The sequence below is a fragment of the Cupressus sempervirens genome, chromosome 3, assembly GCF_028749045.1.
Source record: "Cupressus sempervirens isolate cs-2001-9-10 chromosome 3, ASM2874904v1, whole genome shotgun sequence".
Classification (NCBI taxonomy): Eukaryota; Viridiplantae; Streptophyta; class Pinopsida; order Cupressales; family Cupressaceae; genus Cupressus; species Cupressus sempervirens.
This window is the reverse complement of record NC_143120.1, coordinates 986503094-986527352: the sequence shown is the minus strand read 5'-3', so window position 1 is coordinate 986527352 and position 24259 is coordinate 986503094. Positions and strand designations below refer to the sequence as shown.

At 36.9% G+C, this 24259-nt stretch overlaps 1 protein-coding gene across 1 annotated transcript in view; it reads right to left on the bottom strand.

The window, feature by feature from the left end:
- Positions 1–7885: 7885 nt before the first annotated feature.
- LOC149570063 (peptide methionine sulfoxide reductase A3-like) overlaps positions 7886–24259 on the bottom strand; it is a 49619-nt gene continuing 33245 nt past the window's right edge. Inside the window, exon 2 of the mRNA XM_089822705.1 lies at positions 7886–8438. Coding sequence (XP_089678831.1) covers positions 8187–8438 — 252 coding nt within the window. The 3' untranslated portion in view covers positions 7886–8186. The remainder of the gene's footprint in view (positions 8439–24259) is intronic.

Here is a 24259-nt window from a genome sequence, read left to right as displayed (position 1 = left end):
TTTTATAGGAGTGTCTCAATTCAATGAATAGAGAAAACTTTGAAGTAGTCATGACTTTGTGGAGTTTTAATTAATTTTATAGATAATGAAGAGTGGATTATATTAAGTTATAAAATAAATTGATTAAATGATAGAACTAAATAAATAAATATAGTTAGTCAAGTAATTATTGAAAAAGTAAAGACCCCAAATATTAAGGTGTGTGTGTACTCTATAGATCAGGACTTCGATCCCAGGCAATATCGGGGCTTTTCTTCCCCATTCTTTTCCCTGTGGTACCTGCACTTTGAATGGGGCAAAACAAATTGTAAAATGATTTTGAAATATAATATATATGGCATTTATCTTTTACCGATCAAAATAATAATAATATTTTAATTAATAATAAATATTAATTTAAGTAGTCAAGTAGTGATAACATAATGTTGCAAACAGTATTAAAAAATTGTGTTAGTCATGGTGTTAGGATGTGGTCAATTTTGGGTACGTACATATACATACAAATAGATACATGTGTGTGTGTGTGTGTATTTATTGTGTGCTCACACACAAAAGCATTGTGTGTGTGTGTGTGTGTGTGTGTGTGTGTGTGTGTGTGTGTGTGTGTGTGTGTGTGTGTGTGTCTGTGTGCATGTTCACAAGCACATGAAACTCTTTTGTGTTAGGCACATATTCCTCCACCTATAAATGCTCTTGATATACCACATATTTGCACTTTGCTTTTTAATGTCTCTAGTAATAGCAAATCTTGGATCAAAACACATATCTTAATAAAAATGAGATTAACAAATTAATCTTCCAAAGAATAATAAAATAGAGAAGATGGTTCTCATTTCAAAAGTATTTTCATTTCTACTCTTCAATCCACTTCATCATGGATCCAAACTAAAATATTGCAATGCAATGATTGTTCAAGCTTCTAAAGTGGAATTTGAGAAAATTTCCAAGATCATTGATTCCCAATAAGTTTGGTACTATAACCTCCTTAATCATTATTACTAAGCTTATAGAACTCCCCCTTTTGACTTCTTTAGATTAGAAAAGTGTAACGTGCAAAGGTTGCTTTTTGGTATTATAAAGAATTTTCAAATTGCACCAACTAGAAAATTTCGAGTTTTAGTTGATGAAACAAGGGATCACAATCCTTTGATTTTTGTTACCTTATCTTTTGAATGTGTCCATACAAACAAAACAAAAGGCACTTGGAATAGGAAAAATGCAAAGAGATAACTATGAGCTTCAAGTTTTAAAAATTGCAATCAATGCATAGTATAGACAAAAAAATGAGTTATGATGAAGGCTTGATATGATATAACATTTGGATATCACATATAATGTTAATTATTATAAAATTGAAAGGTTGTGGTAACATCCAAGTTTGCAAGAAATCCTTCATTGAACAAAACTACATCTACTTTAGATCAGTTTGGTTTGTTGTGCTTTTAGAAATTGTAATCTTGAGAGAACCTCGTATTTATATTGGTTAAATCTCTCAAAGTCAAAAGCATTGGCAAAATTGAGATGTTCCATGATCCAAGTCAACTTTGTCAAGCTCTCAAAACCATTATGGACTTTTGACAAGGTCCTCAAAACTTTGTGAGCACCTAAAAGAATATCCTTGTCAGCTATCCAATTTATAACTACAAAACCATGTGTAAAATTATTTTAAAATCATTAGTACCACAATCTCATAAATAAGAGTCTAGTTCCACAAAAATATGTAAACACTATCTATAAGAAGATTCAATGTTTCCTTGATAGGATCAAATGTAAATCTACTCAAGACTCTCATTCCAAGACAAATGCAAACTATCGAATAAACCAAGCTGCCAAATGTCATGATAAATAGTAGAATACTCATTGATTTATCATTATGTATGTTAAACTATTAAAAAATCATAATATAGTTATCCTCACAACTAAAATTTTCAATGTATCAATCCTTACAAATCTCCTAACTAAAAATATATATTTTGCAACTTCCAAATCCATATTAAATGTATTAAAAACTTGGTTTTAAACATTCTAATCATCACATTACCAATAAACATGTAATATACAAAATAATGATTAAAAACTAAATCACCAATAATTTTGACATATATAATATAAATCTCTTACAATGATCATCATTTTAAGTTGTCCCTGAATTTCTTTCTCAAAATTTCCATGGTCCCTGAATTTCTTTCTCAAAATTTCCATGTAATAAAACACAATTAAAATTGATTTACTTAAATAATAGTGATTAACAAAAGATATTTTTATACAAATATATGATAGAACTAAAATGTCACCAACATTTTTGAGGTGATTTACCCTTTTTTGTGATGCCAATAATTATTCTTCTGATGGTGTAGTTTAGCAAGCATTACAACTAAACAATACAATTAGATTTTTAGTATTTCTAAATTTCATAGCGTCATGATTTTAACACACAAATTTTGGCATCATCCTAATGCAGCCCTGAAAGATACAACTCTTTCATCATCCACACTCTCTCTTAAACCCTTTGATCGGTTGTGTGTGCTTGAAGCTGAGAATCGTACTCTCTAGGATACTATGTAGTCCCTAGTCATCGACTTCACAGGCCTCAAATTGGATCTAGACTTTGTTATCAAGCAGCTCAATGCACTGGATACTATCAAAGAGAAACAGTCGGAGGTTGTAGAGAGGCAATCCTCTCTGTTGTCTGAAACTAAAGACAAGTTGAATACTTGGGCCTCCTTGTGCAAATCTACTACTGTTGCACGCCTTGCTAATGTTGAGTTGCTAGTTCAAGGGAAGACGGATGACGAGTGTGCGATGTGAACTCATGAATTGAACCTACGTGTACGTGGTCTCTCCCCAATGCAGACCCATCTGCAGCTGGGTACTCCTTTCTCTCGGACCAGCGTGGTCTCTCGAACATCACACTTGAAAAATTTTGCCTAGGCCCTAACGATACGCTATTTATTTGTTTTCTCTCCCTCTCTAACAAACTGCAAGCTCTTAGGGCTAAGAGGAAGTTATTCCCTCCTCCCACCAATATCTACTTGGATGAGGACCTCACGAAATCTCAGAGGACCAAGCTAAAGCATTCCAGGAGCCTTGTGGCTAAGGCTAGGCGTAATGGTAAGTGGGCAATTATCCGTAACCTCGAGGCAGTTATTCACGATTCTCCTCCTAGTGGTTGGGTTTCGAGACAGGCCCCAAGTTTGCATGATGTTCTCGCCAGCAGTTAGTCAAGGGTGGACCCTACTCTGACTCTCTTCTTGTCAACTGTTGGAATGGTAATTGCTCTTTTTGGTCTTTCTCAGGGCTCCTCCATGATGTTGTTGGTTTTGTGGATATCTTGGTCGTCATCGAGATGCATGAGTCTTGTTCCTCCCCTTCTGGGTTTTGCTGGATATTAGTGGCTATCTACTTGTAGGGAGGAGGTGCGGGCCTCTGGTGGTGTTCGGGGCTCAAGTGGTGTGGGTTGTTTGGTTAGAGATGATCTCTTCAGTGCTACCTCATTGGTCCACACTGACGTCCATGCCAGATTCATGTGGATCCATAGTAGTCCTACTAGTCAACATTAGAGGAACATATTTATCGTTGTTTATTGCTTCCTGCCTGCTTCTTCCTCGTATGCCATGCACAGTGCGAAGGACAAGGGCCCATTCCTTGACTTGTACGAGTGCATCTCCAAGTTTGTAGCTATGGGCAACATCATTTTACTAGGGGATTTTAATGCCCAAACTAGAGATTTGCAAACTCCTATGCATGACCGTCGCTTTGATTGGACTTGCACTATTGAGACAGATCATGCTTGTATGGGTCTTCAATGCACCTCAAGGATTGTCAGGGGCCACTCTATTTGCAATCATCACCTCCTCCAACTCTCCGACCTGGTGATTCTAAATGGCCTCCCTTGCTTTCACGGTTCCGAGTTGTTCACTTGTAGGCACCACGGTGGTGGTGCCAATGTTGTGGATTATATGCCCTCACTTGTGCCCCCTTCATTCCCTCCATTCATCGCTTCACTATCACCCACCTTCCCCCAATGGACCATGCTCTTCTCAATCTCATGATTCACTTCTCCCAACACCATTTGCCTCCTCTCCTTATCTACCCCCCCTCATGTGCCCAAGTGCTTGTTTGCTTCCACTTCCTTGAGAGTGATGGTGACCTTTTCCTCGTCCATCTTCGACAGCTCCTTCCCCCATTTGGTTCCCTCTTGTCTTGTGAGGTCTCCTCCATATTTGACGTTTTGGCTACTGCGATCTGGGAGTCTGCTCTCCTCTCCATCCCCCGCTACCCCTGTCATCTAATTTCTATCGTAGCACTTGCCCCATGAACCATTGGTTTGATGATGACTATAAATCCTTCCACCACCACCTGTGCTTTGTGTTCTTGTCGCACTCTAAGGATTTCATTAGTATCCGTCGCTCCTATAGTCGTATCCTGGGCTATAAGAAGCATTTTCATTTCTTCCTAGTGTCATTCCCTTTGTGACACTTTATCCCACAACCTAAAGCTCTTTTGGCATACTTCACTCCCTCGCCACTCCTCTCCACCCTCCACCCTTGACCTCCGCTCCCTCAACGCCCATGCCTCCACTCTCTACGATATCTCTAGTCAACCTCCTCTCTTCTTTACCCCACCTCTCAACTGCCACCTATTCACCCCATCCATCATCCGTGAGGCCATCATATTCATGAGCTTCAGTAGAGCTACGGATGAGGAGGGTTTTTAGGCTAAGCTCCTCAAGCTCGGTGTCCCCATACTAGTTTCCTTTCTTCATGTGCTCTTCAATAGTGTGGTTTGCACTGGCTTCCCCGATTCATGGTCAAGGCACATCATCTATCCAATTTTCAAGACCAACTCAGCTTCAAATCCAAGTAACTACAGAACTATCATGATTGGACACACCTTTGCTAAGCTCTATGCTACAACTTTGAACATTATTCTTTCTAGTGAGCTTGACAGGAGAGCGTGCAGAGCTAGGGGTCAGGCCGATTTTCGACCTGATTACTAGACCATGGACCATATTTTGACATTGCGGGTCATCATCGAGGAGGCTCTTCATCGCTCAGTGAAAGTCTATTGTTGCTTCGTGGAGTTTCATAAGGTCTTTGATACCATCCCGCGGGTTGTCCCCTACCAGAGATTGAGACATCGATATTCAAAGATTTTGTTGATTGTCATTATGAGATTATGAGTGTTACTGGTAGATTCAAGATGCTAGAAGATTTCTCAACCCTGATTCAGAGCACCATTGGGGTGAAACAGGGCTGCCCTATTTCCCCCACCTTGTTTGGTATATATATTGATGAGCTAGAGACCTTCCTTAGAGACTCCTTACTACCTGTGGACAGTTGCTACTTGCATCAAGTCTTGATCTCCATTCTCTTGTTCATCAACGACATGATCTTTCTGGCCTCCTCTCCTGAGAGTCTTCAGAGACTCCTCGATGGCTTGGCATCCTTCTATGACCTTCGTCAACTCTCTATAAAACTGAGCAAATGGTCTTCACTGCCTGAAGACCTCTCATCTACACTTCTACTTTCAGAGTCATGAGATCAAGATCACCACATCATATGTGTACCTTGGGGTCAAGTTCTTTGGACCTCACTTCAGTTTGAGACCCGCAATCCAACCTAGGGTTTGCAAGGGTATGGACTCCCTTGCCATGCTTGAGAGACAGTGCTTTAGACATCACTTCAAGGACACCTCATCAAAGTTGTCCCTTCTAGACTCCTTGGTCAGATTGACGGTTCTTTATGACTCGATGATTTAGGAGCCCTCTCTCCTTTATTTTGATTGGGCTTCTGTCGAGCGTGTCCAGACCCTTTTTCTTTGGCGTATTATCAGATATCATTGGTTCCCCCCCCCCCACAATATTGTTTTGGCTGGATTCAAGGCACATCCCTTTAGGTTGGCCACCATTTTTTATTTGATTTGGTTTTTGTGGTTTTGTTGACTCTGTGGGTGACCGGTTGAGATACTCTTTCTTGGCTTATTGCTCCTCTGTCATTGTAGCGGATTCTGATCCATCCTCCCAGGCCCATTGGTTCACTCCGATCAAGATTGATATTGACCGCCTCCCTCCCTCCCAGTTCTCTCTTGATGCTCCCACCCACTTCCCCTCACAGCAGTTGAACCAACATGTCAAAATTGACATTTATAGACAGTATATCACCACGACTTGGTGTAACCCTACAGACGAGTTATGCCCGAAGATGGCATTTTACATCGAGCACTTTCTAGTCATCAAAGACGGTATTATTATGCCCCCCAACTACTTGTCTCAGTGTTGGTGTCATGCCTTACACATCTCTCTAGGCTCCTTCAGGGTTGGTTCCCACCGACTTCAGATTCAGATCAATCACCACATGGACAGAGATGACCAAACTTGGGCACGGTCGAGACGAAGATCCATTTCATTTTTCACTATCCCACCTACTATGAGATTTGTGGGAGATTCCATTGGGAGCGCAGCTCCCTCACGACCTCTTTTCAGCTACACGGACCAGAGATGCCTTGCACTATACCTTAAGAGACTATTTAGCTCCACGACCACACCCTAGAGCTCTTATTCCCCCAAAGAGTGACCGCAGTTCAGCTTATTACTACTTTCTTCTCCCTCATCTCCTGCTCTTGGGACAAAGCAGCCTTCCAGTGCCACCATCACCAACCACTCCAAATATGTGAGACCTCGTCGTTATACTCGTCAGGACACTTTCCCAGCTTCTCTTGGCAACAATTTAGGGCATCTGCTCACCCTAGTTCGTACCCTTAGGTGCTTGGCTTCTTTTTACCAAGGAAGAACCCATACTCCTTGCCTTGTTATTGTGCTCCTTACTTTTTTTTATTTCTTCTATATGATACTCTTGCAGCTAGCGGTATCTTATACACTTTTCAGTCCCATAGATCCTTGCAGTCTCTTGTTAGACATTAATAAATTTATCTTATTTTATCTTATATTATCCTAATGATTTTCAAACCATACAATGACTATTATAACCAAGAACCAAGTGTTCCTTCTCTTCACAACAAAAACCTTCAGAATATCATATAAATCTTTGCTTAATCTCCATTTAATAAAGAGGTTAAAAATCAATTTGTTCAATCTTAAAATCATAAACTATAGCAGTACATAATAGAAACCAATGGGTTTTCTAATTCTATTTTCTTTTTATACACACTGGTGATTCACGCAGGCTACAATCGCAAGAGCCTATATGAGGGATGGTGTCCCCTAAGGGTTTGTAACGCCAATAATTCTCTGTAATGGCGCAGTTCAGCAAAGCTTGAAAACTAATCAAGGATGATTATTTACCCTTACACTTTCAGTAGGGAATGATTAGTCCAATAGAAGTTACAATTCTGTGTATAAGGCGTCAAAATAGTTAACATTTAATAATATTATATTTCCAAACTCAATTATAGTCACAGGCCAACCATGTTAATTTGAGAAGGCAGTGACGGGAGCAATTTTTTTACAATTTTCTTTTTTGTTTTCTATCATAAATCATGTAGATCATAAAGAATGCCGTGCTTCTGAATTTTGAAAATTGATCAATGATACATTCTGTGAAGAACGTCCTAAAAAATAATATGATCAGCTAATCTTCGCTCCGTTCACATAAGAGGTGACAATCGTACCCAAATACACCAACCTGAAAAGCAGAAACTACTTTTTCATAGGCAAACTTTTCAACAAAATACCAAACATGTTACAAAAAAGAACTAAATCATTATCAGACAAATCTATGCCCAGTTCTTGTGTGAAATGACAATATATTATCATGCCCAAATATGACTAAATAACCAACCTAATACAAGTTCAATATACACTGAAAGTTTAGGAACTGCATTTTCACACACGTACTCTCACAACATAATCCGAACATTTTAAACATCAGACCAAACAAGACAGCTTTAGTTTTTATAGCAGAAATTCAACAGATAAATTGGCACATTGAGCAACAAGAGCATTATCCTTACACCAAAGAGACTTAAACATATATAATCCCAATTCTGATATCATATCAGATCTTGTGAAAATGACGGTCTGCATTTTCATGACTCAAAGCATTAGTTTTTACTTCAACCATACTTGCCATTTATTAGATAATATTAAACAGGTCATTTTGCATGGTGACAAATCTCATTCTTAGTTTAGAGAAATTCGCAATAGACTTCCACTGACTTGATCTTCATCAACCATAGCATCGAATGGGATCAGTGCATCCTTTAGCTGCAGATTGTTTGGAACGGAAACGACTACCCTTTTCGAGGTATTGCTGATGGTATTCCTCTGCTCTGTAGAACTTCTTCGCTGGCAGGATTTCTGTCACAATCTTTTCACTCACAGTCTTTTGGTGCTTTTCCATGGATTCTCTGGCAGTTCTCTCCTGCTCGGGGGTATAGTAATATATACCAGATCTATACTGAGTGCCTCTATCATTGCCCTGAATTATTTATACAAATGCAAAGTAATCAGACAACTCATACAAATTTCACTTTGGCCGATGTTGATCAAATTGTTACATGAAGAATATTTAAAATATTCTTTCAGGATTCTATATTGTACCTGTCAAAGAAAAGAAATCCACTTCACATTTTATAGAAAGATTAGAAAAAGAAACACAAGAAACTCAAAACCCCACTCATAGCTGCTCCTACATACCTAAAGCTAAAAACTTCCATGGGGCCTGAGAAGGCAAGAAAATCAGGCACATCATGAATCATAAATGTCGAAATCCTATTTGGAACATACAAATCACAAAAAGTCACAAGTGACTGCAGAAATCGCCAAAAAACATAATTAATTGCGGGGTTTCACAAATTCCCCCTACAAAGTTGTATTTTTTTTAATAAATCGCACATGTTGTTTGACCTCCTTTTCCTATTAGTAACGTGATTTTTTTCTATATGAAAATGCCAAGATTGTACGTAGTTGGAGTCCCTAAATATTTGACTGTTCCCTAAGAATTTTGACTTGGCCCCGCAAATTTCCCTTTCAGACAGGATTTTACACACATTTTTGCTGCCGTATTTTCTGTTCATTTCAAGCTACAATCGCCGTGGGCTTGAGGGTGCAGATTTTGCAAGCATGAGAAGCGGCAGGAATGCACTTAGATTCATTTTACACATGCTAAAAGACCTCAGCCAGATGTTAAGATAAGCGAGAAACAAGGTCCGTCCGTCGAATTAAGGGCCATTAATTCTCAGTGAATTAATTAAAATTTCAAATGTATTATGTCCGTGGCCAGCTGTTTTATCATGTTATTATACTTTCACCGGCATTGAGCATATCGGAAAACATAACTTCTCATACTGATTAATGGAAGTGATTCAATGTGCGAAAAATGATGCAAGAAATTGCTTGCTGTGTATTAAGTGTGGCAAAAAGATATATGAGATAAAGATAAACAATTTCTGAGATTTAATTGCGTATAGACTTTTATATCAACGAATCACATTCTGTGATCCATCATCAGGATAGATTTTTATTCAATATTTTGAATCCCTCTATAATCTATCATCAAGATGAGAAAAGTAGAAAGAAAACTGATGGCTCACTAGTGTGATTCAAAACATTGATGTCAAAATCTACACACAATCAAATCCCAGAAATTATTTGATTATTATGAATTGTGAAAATCTACTAAGAAAGATATATAAGGTTGCTTGAAGAATCAGCTGTCTATAATATTTATATATTTACTTATAGCCTTCAGAATTGCATTCAAATTATTCAATCATCCAATCTGAATCAACTTAGGTCAAATCTAGACCTAGATCTAGATCCATTGACCAGAGAAACAGTGAGTAAACAAATGTAGAAAGGGACAGTAGCTTTAATTTATACAATATCTTCTTCTTCTTTTTTATTAAATAATTATTTAATCATTGATTATCCATTTATTAAAAAAATAAGAATTAAATTCAGTATATAGTATAAGTATCATTTTCTCACTAACTTAGTGTTTTCATGGGCCTGCTTAATTATATTTTGTACTCAAATTATGGAAATTTTTAAGTATCTAAAAAGGATAATTTAGAATCTTTAACTATTTTAGTGGAGCTATCTTAGTGGAGTGACTATTATTTAGCAATTGAAAATAAACTAAGGGAAAAGAGGAGGGGCTGAAAAATAGCAGCGACTGCTTATTGCCAACAAGTAGAACACCACATGGCTCCACAAAACTCTTTTCCCTCTTTCTTGTAAAAATTTTATTTTTATTTTTTCTGGCTAAAAGTATTTTTCAATTAGTTAATTCAGATTTCAAGTTTTCTTTTTTAAAAATAGGCAGTAAAATAATATTCATAGAGTCACCAGCTCAACAATTATTTCCTTAAAAAGTTGAGCAGCCACTGTCAAAATAAACTTAGCCATAGCATAAAAACATGCTCTAAGCTAAATTTTAATTGTTTTTAATTCTATTTAAGATTTATTTAATAATTTTATAAATATTTAAATTTAATTAAAACAATATTTTTATTTAAATACTTTCTGATTTACATTTATTCTATTTCATTATATTTATATTTAGGAGTTCTCAAAAATTAATATATCTAATATAGGAACTCTGTTAATATAACTGTTAAACCTTTGTATCCAATAGGAATCATATTTGTATCTATGTTCTTGCAATCCTGTGAAAACGCTACTTCGTATCCATGTTTGTGCTAGTCAATTAATCAAACTATTAAACCTTTGATAAAAGAATATTTGAGAGTTGTTTTGTCTACTAAAATTCTTGAAGTGTTGTACATCATCCTTAACATTAACAACTAATAGATATTAAAATATATTATATATTTTATTTGTACTGGTAACTGTACTAAATATTGCTTTAGCCATTTTAATTTCAAGCTGACTTATTTGTTTTCAAACTGTTGTATCTTTTGCTGTTCTGTTCCTGTGCTTTGGTGTCTTCCTCAGCTTAACGCTTAATCTTTTGTTTTTATAACAAAAGATCAGAGCCCTTTCAAAATCTCTGTTTAACTAATGAAAAACATATAATGTTGACAGTTTTTTAATAGATTAATGCTAATCAAAATTGAAGACCTCAAGCAAAGTATCATCTATAAGAATGGATCTTTGGCCATCACAGTTTACTAAATAGATTATGATTAAAATTTTATAAAATATTTGTATCTAGTTATCATTTACACCTTATGCAATAAGCATGATTAAATGCAATGTAATCAAAACTACAGATATACATATTGAAAAATCTATATTCCACTTACACCTTACGCAATAAGCATGATTAAATGCATGTAATCAAAACTACAGATATACATATTGAAAAATCTATATTCCACAATCCATGGAGCTAAAATTTCATTATTTGCTCCTCTATGTTAATATAATTCCTTAAAATTTTAAAGGAAAAAAAATAAGCTTTTACTTTTTTAACCTATGTTATTTTAATATCTAATTTTTTTTCCAATGTAGTCCCAATTTATAGAAAAGGTATTAACTTTTGGTTTGCTTTTTTACCCAAAAGATTTCTGGAACCATGAGTTGGTATGCACTGATAGTTACTGGACATGATAGGTAGTAGTTTAATTCATATCTTGTACAATGTATACTAGCAAGCAGTCAAGATTCAAAATGCAATGAAGTCATTTCCATGATAATGCCTACTGTATGCCAGCTACCATTGGCATAATCCAATCAATTTCTACAGGCATGCGAGAAAAATTTTATGCTTATTAAAGTTGTTTGGTGTTTATTCTGGGTAGATTGTGTTCCAATTTTTGCATCAACATTTGGATCACACCTGTGATCCATCATCAAACATACAAAAATTGAGTGTGATCCAAAATGTTGATGCAAAAATTGGAACACAATCTACTCAGAAAACACAGCAAACAATTTTAATGGATTGTGAAAAACTACTATCTACACTTATTAAAGTTGTCCTACATGTGGCCATTTCACGAACATAAAATTTAATATCTCCAAGCATTTACCAAGGATGGTACCAAGATTTTTGATAAATATGTTGGTAATGGAAACTGGATTGTTCTTGCAATGATGACATGCGAGAACTACAGGATGTGCAGGTGCATCAACACATGTAAAAGATCACACCATAAAACGGGTACCAAACAAAACTGTGCAACATTGAATTATATACTTCTATGCTTGCCTTTCTACCTTTGTCTAAAAAAAATATTTTCTTTTTTGCTAGCCTCTTTCTCTTTGAAATCTTTGCTTCAATTTATCTACGGTTTTTAGAGCCAACTGATATGCTGCTTCAATGAATTGCCTATTCAACATACTCATTTCTTCTAAAAAAATTATAAATCTAGCTACTTTCTTTTGATCTTTTTCATGATGAGCTGCTCTTAAAATCAGCCTAATATATTCTTTTGTATAAAGTAATAAACTTTTACAATCATATCTTTCCATCTCAAAATTTTCAACGTATCCCAACAATTCTATCTGTAACTTGCAAGAATAAAATTAGATTTCAACATATATTCCATTATTTCCCATTTCTCACTATCGGGCTTTCCTTCTCTCTCTAAATAATTTAATTTCCACCAAATAGCAGCATAACCTTTTGCCTTAGTCTTACCAGACCTCACTCTGTTGGGATCAACAATAAATCCTTCTAGATCAGTTATCCAACCAATCAACTCTTCAAGATTCAAGCTACCAGTGTAACTAAGAATACCAATATTGGAAAGTGCTTACAACATTCTTTCTTCTCTATCACTTTTTTCAATATGTTCAACTGAACTCGGTCTTCCAACTTCTTGTTAATCACCACTTTCATCAGCTCTAGCATTAGGAACTCTCCTACAGTCTTCGTCAACAGCACACAATCAGATCTGAACGTTTCTCATCATGCTAAACATTGCTAAACATTCTTCTGTGTGCTCAACAAAAAGAGTTATACTTAAACCTCTATCCATCCTTTTAGAAACATTTTCACAGTTTGCACTCAAAATGTTCTCTAGTGCAAAGTGCAAAACGCAAACTGCCCAACACTCGGCCAGTTTTTTCCCAACTGGCTAACAATTCAGTAAGGAATCTTCTGCCCAACAATGCAAAGGTGAGGGATACACACACCAAGAGATCTACCCAACAACTCAATATTGTTACTCTTTCAATCTTCTCTCTTTAGAGATGCAAAATGTCAAAGCAATTTAATTTAATTCAAAGTTAAACTTCAATTGTGTTTGATATGATATAAAATTTTGAGGAAGGAGATAATATACTTCTTAATAATAGTTGGAAAACTCGCCAAATCCAAAAACTCGCCGAGCCCCCCAAAAGTTTAATCGGGAAAAACTCGGCCATTTAAAAAAAAAAACTCGGGAAAACTCGGGAACCTAAAAAAACCGCTAAAATTTAATTCAAAATACATTTTTTTGCAAATTTCAATGAGAAGATGCATCTAATGAGTTCTTTAGATATATATAAATGCGTAGTGGGTACAAAATCACATTCTCATGCTGAATGCTGATGGCGGGAAGCATAATAGTAAATAATTTGTGTCAAACTAGAAGTAAAAACATCATTACAATCACATTTTCCTCTTCCTAGCTCTACTAGCATATTGTAACTCTCTATCTTACATAATATATATAGGCTTTTTGCCTTTTCTTTTAAACCAAAAAAAAAAATTTAAAAAATTAAAAAATTAAAAAAGAGTTTTTCTGAAAAACTCGCCAATTTTTTGCAAAAACTCGGCGATTTTTTCTGGCGATTAAATCTGAGAAAAACTGGCCAGTCCCAAAAACTCGGCGATTAGTAAAAACTCGCCGATTATTCGGCGATTATGCCAACTATGCTTCTTATGAAGTAAGCAAAGGACTGTTCCATTCCTAATTTGTAGCAAATATATAGCATTTCTAACATATCCGTATGTTGAATCTAGCAATGATAATTATCATAGTGCCTACATAATCCACCACAAACAAAAATGACTTAATGTTATCTATTTGCTACAAATAAGTAGAATAGTCTCCCATTTACTATGTATGTTATCACCTCCAAGATTTTGTATCATATAAGTTGAAGATGATTTTGTATCATAACCATATAGAGCTCTGAAAGGCAACATCTGTATAGTCATGTGATGAGTGGAATTATAATAATATTCACATAAGTGAATCCATTTTATCCACGCCTTCTGTTGAGAAGAGGCATAATTTTGCAAATAACCCTCAACCCACTTGTTCACTATTTCCATTTGGCGATCACTCTGCGGATGGTAGCTGGTGCTAGGAGTCAACTCAGTCCCACACAATCCAAAAATCTCCTACCAAAAATGGCTCATAAATCTACTGTCACGGTCACTCACAATGGTTCTAGGGTAAGCCATGCAACCTGAAGATCTCTTTAAAAAATAACTCAGCCAACTACACAGCTGAATAGGTAGTGGTGATAGGGAAGAAATGAGCATACTTTGTGAGTCTCTCTACTACCACATATACAATCCTGCCCTTGGGCCTTAGGTAAGCCCACAATGAAGTCCATGGAGATCCCCTCCCACTTCCCTTCAGGAATAGGAAGTGGCTGTAATAAACCAGCAGGATATGTGTGTTCATGTTTCTTTTGCTGACAAACCGAACATTCTCAACATAGTGATGAACATCATTCTTCAACCCCTTCCAAGTAAATCTCTCCCAAACCTGTCTATAAATCTTGAAAAACCCCGGATGACCAGCCATAGGAGAATCATGGAATGCCTGCAAAATAATCTTATGCACCACCGACTTTGGAATCAGATAAATCTGCCCCATGTAGATAATCAACTCACCTGAAAGTGAGTATCTATCATCCTAAATACTACCCATCCACAATACCTGTCGCCCACTAATCCCTGGCGTATTCAGCTACAATTAAATGCCTCCAATCCTCTGAAATATCAGAAACTAGACAAAGGTGAGGTCTCCTTGAAAGAGCATCCACAACTACATATTGAGTCCCCCTGATATAGGAGATGTCAAAATCATAAGACTGTAGCTTGCTGACCCATTTCTGCTGCCTTTCATTCAAATCTCTATGACCCAAGAAATGTCTCAAGCTATTATGATCAGTTTTAATGCAAAACTTGCTGCACACCAAATATTGCCTGAATTTAGCTAAGGCGTGCATGATAGCTAACATTTCCTTATCATAGACTATAACAACCAATTTTCCCACCTCTTAATTAACAACTGATATACTCAAGGAAATACAAATATTACTTCACTTTCATAGGAAGACAGTTCAATTGGTTTCGTTCATATAAAAGAGATTTACGAGTAAAAACCAGTTAAACAAAATTTCTTAACTAAGAACTTCAAACACCATTAATGAATTACTATAGAAATTAAAATTCACATACCATGGAATTCGAAATCAAAAATCATTGTAGGGATGCTTCTGCAATCACCCAAATTAGTCCATGAATACCACTATAACAAAATCATATAACGACTATCATTCAATACCGCTATATCAAAATTAAATGACTATTACTATTAATTACCACTATATAAAATTAAGGCATCACAACCACTGTGTCAATTAGGGCATTGATTACCAGTGGATCATTTAGGGCTTCAAATACCACTATATCACTTAGGTCTTCAATTACCACTGGATCATTTAGGGCATCAGATACCACTGTATCAATTAGGGCTTCGAATACCACGGAATTCAATTAGGGCTTCAGATACCACGGAATTCAATTAGGCCTTCCGATTTCTTAACTGTGGCAATAACTCAAGATTAGAAGATATGCTCAAATTTATTATTCATATAAATGAAAATTGATATAGCAATCCATCATATAAAATCTATCTTTTGCAATTAAAAGTAAAATAATTGTAACAATGGTATAAACTCAATTAATCTTACCTTCATCTCATAAAAGTAAATACTTGTTTCCAACAAAAAATTGATTATATAGCTTATATTTGTCTGTGGTACATCCAACAACTTGGGGAGAGGTGAAACATTGTCAGGAGCTTAGCCACCCAACCTTGAACCTTAACTTATCCCCACACTCTCTCTAATGAGAAAAGCCCTCCCTACTCGGAATTAGACTTGGAACATTTGTCATCTACTGAGCATCCTAGTATCTAACCACACCTCTAGACTTGACAACAGGAGTTACAATAACAGGATATGCATGAGCTATTAAATGATATTATTCTAGATTTAATGTATCATATCTGACTTTTATTTTCTAAGTCATTGCAAACTCCATCTCACCTCTTCACCCTTTCCATGGCTATACAACCGATGAATCCTAGATGTTCGGATCTCAGAGCAACTGTCTATTGATTCCTAACAAATTAATGAATAACATATATGTTCTAGCTTATCACAATTTGTGATTTGAAAAGAATATTCTTAAAAATTGTAGAATTTATTGTTTAATTAATTAATTTAATCATCTCTGATTTCTCTTCTACGTTCTTGCAGAATCATTCCACCTCTTCACCTTTCTTGGCTACACAGTCGGTGAATTCCTAGGCATTTTGGTATTTTATGAGCATTCTACTCTTGATATCTTTTATCATGAATTTCAACATTATAAAACTTGTTCTTGAGATCAATAACAATCATATAGAATCCAGATACATTTAGAAACTTTTCTTAAAGGAATACAAATCAACTTCTTCATGATGTTTCTGATTATATTGAAAGTAAAAAGACAGTTCCTTATGATTTGCAGTGATTATGCATCAAGTTAAAAATAACATGATCATAGACCAAGAAAAGAGGCTCGGCTGCTATAGAAAATGGACATATTGGAATGGTAATCACATGACCTGTTAAGGAGTCGGTAATGCTTAATAATTCTGAACTTCTGATCGATTCTCCTCAGCCAATTGTAATGTCACTTATAGTGCTCACGACATATAATCCTTAGCCGGATTTACTTGCACGGCAGCATGCATAAAACATCAATAATTAATTATGAAAAAGGTACCTCTCCCAGCAAGGCAGTCGGATGCTTAAGAACAAAAAACGATGCCATGAAAATATAAGTCGAGGCCATGAAAACACAAGTCGGGTGCCATGAAAATATAACTACTACCTTTTGTCTCTTCATACAGAAGATATCTTGAATGCATTTCTCAATGTGATTATAGCTCACGATTTCTGACCAATCACTGGTATAACAAGAATTCGTGGGAAAGAAATTACTGCCATAGTTACTATTTAAAACACAGCAAGGACATCGATTGCCAGGAAACTGTGGTCCCATGAATGAAAGAAGACGGATACTTGGAGAAAATAGTTATCCCCTGCCTTCTTCTCCACTCATGATATAAAAAGGTTTAAAGAAGACTCTTTTGCTTCCGTCGATTACAAAAGATTAAAGTCGATTCAAAATTCCAAGTATTAAATTGATTTATCATGCCAAGTGTTAATCGGTTAAAAACAAAGAATATTAAAAAGAAAAGAATAGAGTTGGAAGATTATAATTCGAATATTATAATAATTTGAATATTATTATACTCTTATATTTATATATGTACATGTAAATATTAATGGGGTGACATCACTTTATTAAATTATCATTATATAATGGTGTCATTTCATTTTTATATCTATATGTATGTATATGGATATATCTATTTGTTAGCACCTGATATGGACATGATTTTAAAACTTCAAGTGTAGAGTTTTGAACCACTTCGAACTGAAGTGGTTCGATGGTTCAAATCAGTTCAACATGTAGATTCAGAATCTCAGACTCAAAACTGTCAACTCCATTGATTCATAGCAGGAGTGCTCAAAGAAAAGTTATCGGAAGTGCAGGTTCAATGATCTATTCTGAGAAGTTCATTCAAAGGTTTGATGGTTCAATTAACCCGTCCCGCAGGTTCAAAGCAAGTGAAGTTTAGATTCTAGGCTCGAAATGTAGATTTAGAGACAGGATTCAGATTCGATGTCTTCAAGATTGATGATTTAGAGCAAAGGCATAAGGACCATTTAATTCAGGATCAAATGACTTCACAAAGAGCTTCAAAGGTTCAAGTTTGCAAAATCCAGCTCCAAGTTCCAAATTTGACAACCCTATTCATTTGATGCAATCCATAATTAAATACAAGCAGTTCAGAAGGCAAAAGCTGATTGATGCAGACCAAACCTCTAATTACAAAGAAATGCTTGCAAAGCCATTCAACATAGAAATACTCACTCTGAAGACACTAGCATCTGCAACAAACAATTATGATATCGAGATAGGTGAAGGTGGATTTGGTGTTGTTTACCGCGGGACATTGGCTAATGGGCAAGAAGTGGCTGTTAAGGTCCGCTCAATCACTTCTGTTCAAGGAATGCATGAATTTGAGACTGAGTTAAATCTTCTTTTTAAAACTCGGCACGAGAATTTGTCCCCCTTTATGGGGTTTTTCCCTAAAAATGATCGACAAATCCTTCTCTATCCACTCATGTCTAATGGTTCCTTGCAAGATCGCCTTTATGGTGAAGCAGCAAAGTGAAAGCCTTTAGGTTGGCAAACACGAATTTCTATTTCCCTCGGGGCTACACGAGGTCTACATTTTCTGCATGCCGGTGGAGAGAGATGCATCATCCGCAGAGGTATCGAGTCTAGGAACATTTTCCTGACCCAAAACATGGTTGCAAAAGTTATGGATTTTGGCTTTTCAAAATATGCTCCTCAGGATGGAGATAATAATATCTCATTAGAAGTGCAAAAGAAACTGTTGGTTATTTAAACCCTGAATATTATTCAAGTCAGCAACTCACAGTAAAGAGTGACGTCTTCAGCCTTGGTGTTATACTGTTGGAAATAATATGTGGTCGTGATCCCAAAACATTTGCGAAGAAGTCTTAGCACAGTTACACAACTCTCTGTTACTATCGGCATGATACAAAAGATTCACTTCCCCAAAACCAACAGAGGCATGGAACAACAACTTTGCGGCAGGAAACAGTGATGGTCAAATATGAAGGAACCACGTCCAATTTAGAAGTCGGCAGCACAGAGGACGTAACCAGTATCTGAATGACATAGGCATGAAGACACATACGAAGGCATTCTTTTAAAAGAATGGAATCTCCTCACAATGGTTAGCATGGTTCGCTGCCACATCATGATGGTAAAAAAAGAATAGAATATGAAGTGCTAATAATTAAGAGATATTAATAAATGAAAAGCTCGAGAGGAAACCCAGAAGGGGAATCGTCCCAATGAAACTGCGGGCATTGAATTGCGTATAATGCATTGATGCATGCAAGAATTCCCTCACCGTGCCGAGGCTAGTCAAACAAAAGGATGTGCTTCATGTAGCACTCACAGCATACAGCTACGATATATAGGAGCTCGAGTTTTGAAAAGTGTCTCATATGTGAGGTACAACAGAGAAACACATACATGATGGGAACTTGTCGTGGCAATATTTAAAGAAGCTCTGCCCTGCAACTCTACCATATTCGAGTGTTCTTGGAGAGCTATTATATGAGGAGGATGCTGCACTAACCGTCCAAAGATGTAGCTCGAATTAAGAAAAAGCTTTTCATTTTTCTATGACACGCCTTTGCATACTAAGTCTTCTCCTGATTGGTGGAAATAGACACGCGGCACCTGCCCAATTTATATGCATTCAAAGATTTCATGCAAAGAAAATACATTATATTCACAAAAAAACTTGAATGCAAAGGATCCTTGGCAGTTGTCAACAGACACCAAGAGAAATGCCTCCATTCTTTCCAAGCGACCTCCATCTCCATCTCTTGATTCTAGACAATAGTGGAGCCCCCTTTTTTTAAGCAAGTGTTATTTCTTAACGGAATGCAAACCCAAAGGAAACTTTTCATTCCAAATAAAAGAAGCTTAATGTAATGATTTAAAGAGAATCATGATAGATGTTTAATGATCAATTAAACATTAGGCACATATGCAGAAGAAGGGGAAAAGCGGGAAGTTTGAGAGTCTTTCAAGAATCAGTTATAGAAACTGAACAGTCGGCCACCAAATTCTATAAATGATGAAAGCATTAAACAAGGGGTTCCACTTTTTTTCCAGCAGCTACAGACTATGTGATGTTAGCAGGGGGGGATTCTTCCAACTTCCAAAACTGCAGACTTTGGGCTTCAGGCAAGGAAGAAGGAAATTTTGACAGAATAGTTTCATCTTCTTTGGGGATAGAGAGAAGCAGAGCATGGGCTTTATTTTCTGCCTCTTTTTCAGAACTTTGTAGCTGAGAGAGGGTTACAGTCTTTTTGATGTTTGATGTAATATGGTAGATGAATTTCGGTTTGGTTTAAATGATGGTTGGATTGTAATGTGTGAAAGAAACTTTGTGATCTTTACAGTCAAGGAAGGGAGGCTAGAGGTGAAATACATTTAACTTTGACTGTAATGTGTTTTTCCTTCCACTAAATTCGAACTTTGAGTCATTTTCAGTTTTCTCTGGAAATTACAGTCTGATGTCATTATTCCTTTATTATGTTGTCATTTCTTAATATCTTACAAGGCTTTGATTTTAATTATCTCAAGAAGATGAAAGACACAGTTTATCTTTGTTACATGATACAGTGTACAACAAATTAACTTTGTGTAATTTGTTGTATTCTGTTTCCTTTCTTTTCAATCCTTAGGTTTCGCATCTACTCTGTGTTTACAGATAGATGCTTGTTATCCTTTCGTGCTTTCGGGTCAAAAGCACCTATAATCAATTCATTGTAAATCTTGCATGGGGAGTTGTACCCGATAAAATTCAGAGGAAGGTTATTAATCTAATAATAACCTATCCAACTGTTGGTGTTAGTTTGTCCTCTCACTTGGGTTTTCAGGGTCAAATTTGCGTGTATTTCTTCAAAGGACAATCTGTTCACTAACATTATTATAATAATATAGTAAAAGATCATGTTAAATCCTTTGAGGTACGTTTTATATTTTGACTCAATTATTTATGTTTCCTCAAATTATTTATTTAATTAGCTCATGCAGGTCCCACAGATGTATCATGTTTCAAGTCGCTAGGTCCTCAACCCATCTGCCCAGTGATGGTGATGCTCCTGTGCCTATTTCTTTTCTAACAATGCTTCCACCCCTTCGATGTGTTTCTTGCAAGGAAGTTCTTCGTAATTAAATCATATTATCATAACGAGTTATAAATAATAATAACGGCTAACCGCCCATTCAATTTTATGAATTTGTGATAAATAATTATAACTAACCATCTTATCATTTCACAGGATTATAACCAATTTAACTGTCAACTAACTTCATGTGAACCTCAATGGCTATATTTTAAATTAGGTCAATAATTGGGATGTAACATAAACACTAAAGGTTCTCTCAGGACCCCGCAATTTCTTGCTCTCAAAAACAATGGGATGTCGATCCTGGGATAAAATAGCACCAATACATTCTCCGAAAGCATCACAATGCAAATCGTAAGGCCTTAGAGAAATCAGGCAAAGCCAACACTGGACATGAAGTCATAATAGTCTTAAACTTCTCAAAACATTCATGTCCCTGCACTGACCACTAGAAAGCACCCTTACAAGTCACTCTGTAAGGGTTGCAGCATGTCGTGAGAAACTGACCACAAACCTACAATAAAATGCACAAAGACCAATAAACCCTCTTAATTGTGCCAAGGTCTCTGGTGTAGGCCACTCCACAATAGCACGGATCTTATCCGAGTCCATACGAACTCCATCACAATTGATAATATGTCCCAAATAAAGTAACTCTGTCATACCAAGAGCACACTTAGACTCTTTGGCATACAAAGAGGCCTGATCCAAAATACCCAAAAGTGTATCCAGATGAACCACATGATCATCCCAAGTCTTGCTATAAATCAAAATGTCGTCAAAGAAGACCAACACAAACCTACGGAGCTGACTGCAAAACACCCTGTTCATAATAGACTGAAAGGTGGCAAGAGCATTGGTGAAGCCAAAGGGCATGACCAAGAATGCAAGATGCCCACAGTGACATCTGAATGTTGTCTTCTCAATGTCCTGCTCTCTAACCCCAATTTGATGATAGCCAAACCTCAAATCAATCTTTGAAAAATAATTTGCCCCATGTAGTTCATCAATGAGCTCATCAATCCGTGGAATGGGATACCGATTTTTTATGGTCTTCTTATTCGGCATTCGGTAGTCAATGCACATCTAGAGGGAACCATCCTTCTTCTTCAGCAAAACAACTGAAGAGGCAAATGCGGACTTACTTGGCCTGATATGCCCCTAATCAAGTAACTCTGTATGGTTTTCTCAATCTCATCTTTGGGCCTCTTCGGATAGCAATACGGAGTAATCATAATAGGCTTATTGACCTCCTCCAACTCAATAATATGCTCAATTTCGCGATCTGGTGGCCTGCCAGGGGGTATGTCATTAAACACTTTAAACTATTTAATCCTCAACTGCTGGATATCAAGATGATATTCTGCTTCCTCAATATTCTTTTGAGTTGACATAATTATGCACTCTACTGCCCAATCAACAATATCCTCATGACAAGTGTTGCATACGCCTAAGTGAAATATGTTTCAGCTCATCATTAAAAATTGCTTTAAGAACTTGGGGCTGCCCGTCCTTAATGAACCTCATCTCCATCTTCTCAATGCTCAAGTAGATATCCTTAAGTGTGTGTAACCATGCCATACCAAGGATTATATTAGTTCCCCCCATGTGCACCACATAGAAAACAGTAGTGAAAGCATATGTATTAAGCTTCGCAGGAAGATTTGTAATCATCTTGTTACACTTCAAGGTGTAACCATTAGCTACATGTACCCGAAGGCCCTCAAAATCCTCAGTCTGCATACCCCTCCTGGTGACCACACGAGCATCAATGAAATTATGAGTACCTCCAATATCAAATACTTTGTCCTGCTATGAGCTCATGCATCAAGAAAGCTCCCTCCTTCCTCATGTTGGATAAGCAAGGAACCTTGAGGTTGGAGTCATCCACCTCATCATCAACATCATTACTCTTATGTTGATCCTAATCACTAGCCCCAAACGGTTCCTAAAAATTAGCACTATCATCATCATCATAGAACCATTCCATCATCCTATTTTTACCCTTAGGCTTCATGGGACGGTCATCGTTAACATCATAGGGACCCCTACAATAGAAACACAACTTCCTCCTCAAATCATTAATTGTTTCCCGGTCCAAGGGTGTTGCAGCAGAACACTTACCCTCAGTCTTCTCCTCTCTCCAGAGAGGTGTCCTATCACAGGAGAATGTAGCAAGCTTTGAGGCAAACTTGCCTCTAAGTGTAGAGGCCTCTAAATTACGGGCATTTTTCATTGCTTCCTATAATGATGGGGGGTCTAATGACATAACCCACCCTTTGAGTGGCTCAGCAAGGCCCTCAATGAAAAGCATAACCCTCCTCACTCAGACATGTCATACACCATTGTTGACAACCTCTGAAACTCATTGATGAATGCTCCAAAACTAGCTATCTATCGTAACTAAGCCAACTCTCTAAAATAAACCTCTGGATCCTTTTTGTCAAAACGTTCTATCAATCTGTCAACAAACTCTTGATATGAAATAATCTGATCATGATGGAGAGATACCAAACTATGATACCACCAATCATGTGCAACTCCATCAAGGTGTAGCACGGCAAATCTAATGACATTCTCCTCAGTCATGGGATGCAAAGCAAGGTAGGTGTCACGCTTGTGGATCCCAGCTCTAGCAGTCACTCTACCGCTCCCATCAAAATGAGCCAATGTCATCTTACCAACTAACTGCTGGAGCTCAGTATACCTGGGCTGTTGTCTGTCAATAACAGGCCTACCCCTAGAATGCTCACGCTTTTGTGCCAAATATCTGTCAAAACTTAAGTTGTCCTTTAATGCCTGAGGAAGAGCATCCCACTCATGAAAATGAGTCAGTACGTCATCAACAAATGGAGCAGCGTCAGTAGCAGTGCTAACTATATCTAATTCAGATCTTAGAAAAGTAGGTCTTTGTGGCCTATCTTGAGTGCCAATATAACCTGTTCTGTCCACCCTGTCATCCATCCTGACATGATCCTCGGTATTGTGCCTATCATCAACCCTGGGCCCCACATCCACAAGTGACCTGTAGGAACCAACAGAAACATCTCGGTCCCTCTCTCTACCCCTATCACGAGGTATAGCTAACTGTTGTAGGGTGTTAGACAACTGTTGGAGAACATCTATCATCTGTTGTTGCCCGGATGCGATATTTCCAAATGCTGGCAAGGCATCTCTGTCAACCTTAGCTTCTGTAGCACGTTGTCTAGAACCACTAGAACCACCAAGACTGCCCATTAT